Source organism: Boleophthalmus pectinirostris, unplaced genomic scaffold, assembly GCF_026225935.1.
Source record: "Boleophthalmus pectinirostris isolate CB_2022bp ecotype Guang Dong unplaced genomic scaffold, ASM2622593v1 HiC_scaffold_11, whole genome shotgun sequence".
Taxonomy (NCBI): Eukaryota; Metazoa; Chordata; class Actinopteri; order Gobiiformes; family Gobiidae; genus Boleophthalmus; species Boleophthalmus pectinirostris.
The window spans coordinates 22,108,987-22,116,486 of NW_026570994.1; the positions used below are offsets into that span (position 1 = coordinate 22,108,987).

Sequence of the window (7,500 nt, forward strand, 5' to 3'; positions counted from 1 at the left end):
TCTAAATTGGAGGTGCATACCTGCGTTCCAACACGATTTAGGCAAAATTTACTTAATCCAAACTATAATATGAAATTACAAATTGTATAAATTTAAGTATATAGTTTAAGTTTACAGTTTAAATACAAGTGTACAAGTAGTTTTGTTGAAATAACTTTGTTCCACAGTTTTGAGTTTTGTACATAGACTTTATTACATTTCACAGCTTCCATTTTTTCACAGGATCTGGTATAAAATAAATATATTTTGTTTTTTTTCATGGAAACTGAACATCCCTTTACAAAACTATGACATGCTTTAACAGAATTTAACATGCTCTGAATCCAAACAGCCAAAAGTGTCATAATAATAATAATAATAATAAAAATAAAAATAATAAAAAACAAATAGGCAGCTTTTTAAGACAACAGTGATAAAAATATAAAACCCTAATAATAATAATAATAATTACAGTAACTTTATCTCCATTTCATAAAGTGGTCTCAGTAAAATAATGTCAATATTTGGCTTAAAATATGTGTCAAAATAAAAATGTACCACTTGGTTGATGGATTTTAGTCCTGGTCTAGTCTTAATTTTAGATTCTATAATTTTGTCATGATTTGGTCTTGGTTTAGTCCTGGTTTAGTTCGGATCTAGTCCTGGTTTAGTCTTAATTTTAGATTCTATAATTTTGTCATGATTTGGTCTTGGTTTAGTCCTGGTTTAGTTCGGATCTAGTCCTGGTTTAGTCTTAATTTTAGATTCTATAATTTTGTCATGATTTGGTCTTGGTTTAGTCCTGGTCTAGTCTTGGTTTAGGCCTGGTCTAGTCTTGGTTTAGTCTTACTTTTAGATTCTATAATTTTGTCATGATTTGGTCTTGGTTTAGTCCAGGTCTAGTCTCGGTTTAGTCCACATCTAGTCCTGGTTTAGTCCTGGTCTAGTCTTGGTTTAGTCCTGGTTTAGTCCTGGTTTGTCATGTGATTTTGTCCATTTTCAGCATTTTAACGAAATAAAACAAACGTAAAACAAACAAAAAAATCTTCATTTTTCTGTATAAATACGAGACCCCAAACTTCACCTGTAAACACGACGCCAAAACTCACCCAGCTCATCTTTAAATCCACTTTTATATTTGATTATTTGTTGATTATCAAAACTAAATATTATCTTTTGCGCATTTGTAGCTCTTTTATCAACCTGTGTATCATTCATTTATTCGTTTTTCAAAATAAAACCAAAAATAACAACAACAAAAAAACAACAATTTTCTTCATTATTTGTCTCCAAAACCAAAATGAAAAAACAGATAATGGACTGAACGAGGACTAAACCAGGACAAAACCAGGACTAAACCAGGACTAAACCAGGAGTGTCGGGACGGGCCCAGAGAAGCGCCCACATAGAGTCGGGTGTCAGGTGATCAAGACTGAGACCGGGACCAGACCGGGACCAGGACCAGGACTGAGACCAGGACAGAGACCAGTTTAGTCCTGGTTTAGTCTTGTTTTAGTCCTGTTTTAGTCCTGGTTTAGTCCTGGTTCAGTCCTCTTTTAGTCCTACTTCAGTCCTCTTTTAGTTCTGTTTTAGTCCTGTTTAATCCTGGTTCAGTCCTGGTTCTGTCCAGGTTTAGTCCTGGTTTAGTCCACTTTTAGTCCTGGTTCAGTTCTGGTTTAGTCCTGGTTCAGTCCTGTTTTAGTCCTGTTTTAGTCCAGGTTTAGTCCTGGTTTAGTCCTGGTTCAGTCCTGGTTTAGTCCAGTTTTAGTCCAGTTTTAGTCCTGGTTCAGTCCTGGTTCAGTCCTGGTTCAGTCCTGATTTAGTCCTGTTTTAGTCCTTGTTTAGTCCTGGTTTAGTCTTATTTTAGTCCTGGTTTAGTCCAGTTTTAGTCCTGGTTTAGTCCATTATCCGTTTTTTCCATTTTTCATTTAAGCACAAAATCAAAAACTGAGAAAACGAATCATTATCTGTTTTTTTTTTTTTAATTTTGGAGACAAATAATAAAGAAAATCGTTGTTTGTTTTTTTATTTTCTTATTTTTCGTTTTTATATTGAAAAACGAATAAACGAACGACACACTGATTCTTCTCGCTTCTGTTTTTTTCTTTTAAAAACACGAGTATCTGAAACTTTTTTTTTTTTGCGAGATCTGCGCCGCGTTCAAGTCCATGGCTACAAATCGTGCGTCGCGTTGAGGTAGCGAAAACTCGTGGTTCAGAAACGGCGGGGTTTTTTGTTTTTTTTTTCGTGGTCAGTAGCGCCCCCTGTGGTTGGTCCGGGACATGGTCAAAGGTAAAGACGCCGAGGACAGAGACGACACTTCCCAGTACAAAGACCTGGAGAGGAAAAGCTGGTAGAGGATGACGACGGAAATGGACTGGCAGAGGATGACGCCGATCGTGACCACCTGGAAGAGAAAATAAACAAAAACAAAAAGACGATTAGAATAAACGGGACAGATTTTGAAATGTACAAAAATAAGAAAACGAAAAGAAAAAAAATTAAAATGACAATGATTTTCTTCATTATTTGTCTCCAAAACCAAAATAAAAAAGCGGATAATGATTTGTTTTTTCAGTCCTGAACCAGAACTGAACCAGGATTTAAACAGGACTAAACCAGGACTAAAAAAAGACTGAACCAGGACTAAATCAGGACTAAACCAGGACTAAACCAGGTCTAAACCAGGACTGAACCAGGACTAAACCAGGACTAAACCAGGTCTAAACCAGGACTAAATCAGGAATAAAACAAGACTGAACCAGGACTAAAACAGGACTAAACCAGGTCTAAACCAGGACTGAACCAGGACTAAACCAGGACTAAACCAGGTCTAAACCAGGACTAAACCAGGAATAAAACAAGACTGAACCAGGACTAAAACAGGACGAAACCAGGACTGAACCAGGACTAAACCAGGTCTAAATCAGGACTAAACCAGGAATAAAACAAGACTGAACCAGGACTAAAACAGGACTAAACCAGGACTGAACCAGGACTAAACCAGGACTGAACCAGGACTGAACCAGGACTAAACCAGGACTGAACCAGGACTGAACCAAGGACTAAACCAGGGACTAAACCAGGAATGAACCAGGACTGAACCAGGACTAAACCAGGGACTAAATTAGGGACTAAACCAGGACTAAACCAGTACTAAACCAGGACTGAATCAGAACTAAGTGTCGGGACGGGCCCATGTAAACTGTTGGGTGATCAGGACTGAGACCAGGACCAGACCAGAACCAGACCAAGAGCAGACCGGGACTGAGAGTGATCAGGACTGAGACCAGGACTGAGACCAAGGCCAGACCGGAACTGAGACCAGAACCAGACCAAGACCAGACCGGAACTGAGACCAGAACCAGACCGAGACCAGACCGGGACTGAGACCAGGACCAGACCCAGACAGAGTTACAGGTCGGCGCTGTGGAGAGGCGAGTCCGTTCACACTGAAGAATGGATGTTTTTTGTAGCTATAAAAGATTTATTCGATCAATACTGAAACCAGGACTAAACCAGGACTAAACCAGAACTAAACCAGAACTAAACCAGGACTAAACCAGGACTGTAGAGGGGCGTGTAGCGATAAATACACCAGATAAAACTGACCTTTTCTCTCTGGTGGTCGTTGAAAAGCGCCGACAAACAGACGAGCACCGGGTGACACAGAAACCACAGGAAACAGCCCTGAGGAGAAAAACAAAACAAACTTTAAATGAAACGTTTACTTCAGGTTTTCATGTTTGTCTGACTGTGACCTGGTTTAGTCGATATTTAACCGGTTCTACACTTCGACATCTGGAACGGCTCCGGCTGGAAGTGTTTAGAAAAAGGACGGACTCGCAGAAGAACCATTTTCCAAGTTTGAACAAATTAAATTCTACTGGGACGTGAGACTCGCTCGGTCCTTTAGTCCGAGGTCTGAGGATCAGGATCAGACTTTGGTGAAGCTGATGCTGCGTTTGGTGGAACAGGACTAAACAAGGACTAAATTATAGAATCTAAAATTAAGACTAAATCAGGACTAACTCAAGAAGACTAAACCAGGACTAAATGTGCTCTAAACTGGGCCTAAACCAGGACTAAGCCAAGACTAGACCATGATTAAATCAAGACTGAACCAGGAATGAACCAGGACTGAACCAGGACTAAACCAGGACTAAACCAGGACTAAACCAGGACTAAACCAGGACTAAACCAGGACTAAACCAGGACTACACCAGGACTACACCAGGACTAAACCAGGACTACACCAGGACTAAACCAGGACTAAACCAGGACTAAACCAGGACTAAACAGGACTAAACAACCAGGACTAAAAACAGGACTAAACCAGGACTAAAACAGGAGGACTAAAACCAGGACTACACCAGGACTAAAACAGGATTTTAAACAGGACTAAATTAACGTCTATAACACAATTAAACCATTACTATAACAGGACTAAACCAGGACTATAAAAAGACTAAACCAGATCTAAACCAGGACTATAACTGGACCAAACTAGGTCTAAACCAGGACTACACCAGGACTAAACCAGGACTAAAACAGGACTAAACCCTGACTAAACCCTGACTAAACCCTGACTAAACCCTGACTAAACCAGGACTAAACCCAGGACTAAACCAGGACTAAACCAGGACTAAACAGGACTAAAACAGGACTAAACCAGGACTAAAACCAGGACTAAAACAGGATTAAAACAGGACTAAACCCTGACTAAACCCTGACTAAACCCAGACTAAACCAGGACTACACCAGGACTAAACAGGACTAAACCAGGACTACACCAGGACTAAAACAGGACTGAAATAGGACTAAACCAGGACTAAAACAGGATTAAACCAGGATTAAAACATGACTAAAACTTTATTAAACCAGGACTAAACCAGGACTAAAACAGGTTTAAACCAGGACTAAACCCGGACTAAAACAGGTTTAAACCAGGACTAAACCCGGACTAAACCAGGACTAAACCAGAACTAAACCAGGACTAAAACAGAAGAGAACCAGGATTCTCGATCGGGACAGGCTGGAGGTGACCGCAGGAGAAAGGATCGACGGAGAGCTTGTAAATTAGAGTTTTATCTGCTGATTACTGATAAAATAACTGACTAAATAATAATATTTGAGTGAGTTTAGTGAGATGGGAGAGGAGGCGGGAGAGGAGGCGGTTTTCTGCTGAATCGAACACCGGGGCTTTCCCTGCCGCTCCTGCCGCTCCTGCCGCTCCTCACACTTTACAGCTCCTTTTGTCCTTTTGTCTGAACTCGCCGCACAAGTGCAAAACGCCTTATGTGTTTTCAAACCCTAATCTGGGCGCAGGGGTTGAGGTCAGGTGAGAAAATAAAGGAGCCGTCAAATCGTCTCTTTGCGTCTTTACCCGAGTCTAAACCCACACGCTGACAGAGTAAAGAGCCTGGACCTTGGTGAAGCTGATGTAGAAGTCTCGTTTGAGCGTGCTGCGTTCAGTGGAGGTGATCTGGTACAGGACCGAGGCCAGGACCAGGGCCATCAGCACCCGGAGGAGCAGCAGCAGCACCCCGGGGAGACTCCTCTGAGCGTGGAAACTGTGGTGCTCGCTGTCCGCCTCCGAGATCTGCTCCCACAACAGCAGAACGCCCTGAGAAACAACACCAAAACATCAGAATTTAAGAGTTTAGTTTAGTTTAATTGTCCGGCGTCTTAAGCGAGACACTTGACTCCGGGCAGGTCATATTCTTGTTTTCTTGTACCTGTGTGATGACGGCTCCCACAGCGACGGCCGTGGACGTGGGCGTCTGCTCCCACTGCAGCGGCCGGGACTGAGGCTTCCTCCGAGACAAAGTCCAACCCATACACAGACTCAGCAGCATGAAGAGCATCGAGACCTGAGCGATCATGTCCCACACTGAAAACACAGACCAGAACCAGGACTGAAGCAGGACCGGACCAGGACCGAACCAGGATCAGACCAGGAGGACTCAGGACTGAACAGGACTGAATCAGGACTGAAAGGACCAGGACTAAACCAGGACAGGACTGAATCAGGACTGGACCAGGACTTTAAACACAGAGAGATAAATGGTTCTTACACTCTGCCAGGCTGCCCATCAGCGGAAGACCAACCCCGTCTCTGGAATATCTGAAAACAAAACAAATGATTCTGTGAGTCACACTGGACCTGAGGTGATAGTTTGGACACCTCCTGATCTAATGTCTCACACACTTTTTACCTGGACAGGTGTGTGTGTACCTGGACAGGTGTGTGTACCTGGACAGGTGTGTGTGTACCTGGACAGGTGTGTGTACCTGGACAGGTGTGTTGTGTGTACCTGGACAGGTGTGTGTGTACCTGGACAGGTGTGTGTGTACCTGGACAGGTGTGTGTGTTACCTGGACAGGTGTGTGTGTTTACCTGGACAGGTGTGTGTGTGTACCTGGACAGGTGTGTGTGTACCTGGACAGGTGTGTGTGTACCTGGACAGGTGTGTGTTTACCTGGACAGGTGTGTGTACCTGGACAGGTGTGTTTTACCTGGACAGGTGTGTGTACCTGGACAGGTGTGTGTGTTTACCTGGACAGGTGTGTGTACTGGACAGGTGTGTGTTACCTGGACAGGTGTGTGTACCTGGACAGGTGTGTGTGTACCTGGACAGGTGTGTGTTTACCTGGACAGGTGTGTGTACCTGGACAGGTGTGTGTGTTTACCTGGACAGGTGTGTGTACCTGGACAGGTGTGTGTAGTTGCAGAGTGCAGAGAGCCCCTGTAGAGCCAGAGCCACAGTGAGGACCGTGAGCACCGTGTGCATGGGGCCGCCCTTCCTCAGAGCCTGAACCAGAGGCCGGATGTAAATACAACAGGCCACGAAGTACGACAACAGCAGCACGAAGTAGAAACTGTGCAGCCCTGAGGAACAGGACGAGAAAATACACAATAATATATGAAATATATAAGAGAGGAGCAGCAGTACCATCACTGTAGTACTGTTATAGTACGTGTAGTTTTCTGACCTGCCTCCTCGGAGCTGAAATGGTCCAGTGGGTTTCCAGCAGAGTCTGGGTTGAACAGGAGGATGGTGTACTGGACGTCAGGGTGAGAGGGCAGCGCCACTGACTCCTACAAACAAGAAAAGCATGAAAATATGTTTCTACAATAATGAAAACATAGTAAAGATTATAAAATATTATACATGTAGAACTGTGATATTACAGTAGTCATGATGTAATGATGTAAGGACTGAACTGAACCAGGACTGAAACAGGACTGAGTTACAGTTTTCTAAAACCCTGTCTTCTGTCAGTACTGTATGTGTTAGTGTCTCATTAACATGAACATAACATTGTGAAAGGTCTTTTACCTGGCAGGTGTATCTGTCGGCGTACAGGACGTGCCACAGAGACGGGGACGACTGCTTTGGGATGGTCTGATTGTGCTCATCATGTTTCAGGTAAACTACAGAAAGAAAAAAGGGACAAAATAAAACAATTCATTATTCTAAATACCATAAAGGAAAAATAGATCAGAATGGACAAGAG

At 43.0% G+C, this 7,500-nt stretch overlaps 1 protein-coding gene across 1 annotated transcript in view; it reads right to left on the reverse strand.

Annotated features, from left to right (window-relative positions):
* Window positions 1-2,210: 2,210 nt before the first annotated feature.
* gpr180 (G protein-coupled receptor 180) overlaps window positions 2,211-7,500 on the reverse strand; it is a 10,841-nt gene continuing 5,551 nt past the window's right edge. The window contains exons 3-10 of the mRNA XM_020928177.2: window positions 7,323-7,417; window positions 6,976-7,081; window positions 6,691-6,871; window positions 6,057-6,106; window positions 5,718-5,872; window positions 5,408-5,605; window positions 3,592-3,669; window positions 2,211-2,386 (exon numbers count right to left, since the gene is read on the reverse strand). Coding sequence (XP_020783836.2) covers window positions 2,231-2,386; window positions 3,592-3,669; window positions 5,408-5,605; window positions 5,718-5,872; window positions 6,057-6,106; window positions 6,691-6,871; window positions 6,976-7,081; window positions 7,323-7,417 — 1,019 coding nt within the window. The 3' untranslated portion in view covers window positions 2,211-2,230. The remainder of the gene's footprint in view (window positions 2,387-3,591; window positions 3,670-5,407; window positions 5,606-5,717; window positions 5,873-6,056; window positions 6,107-6,690; window positions 6,872-6,975; window positions 7,082-7,322; window positions 7,418-7,500) is intronic.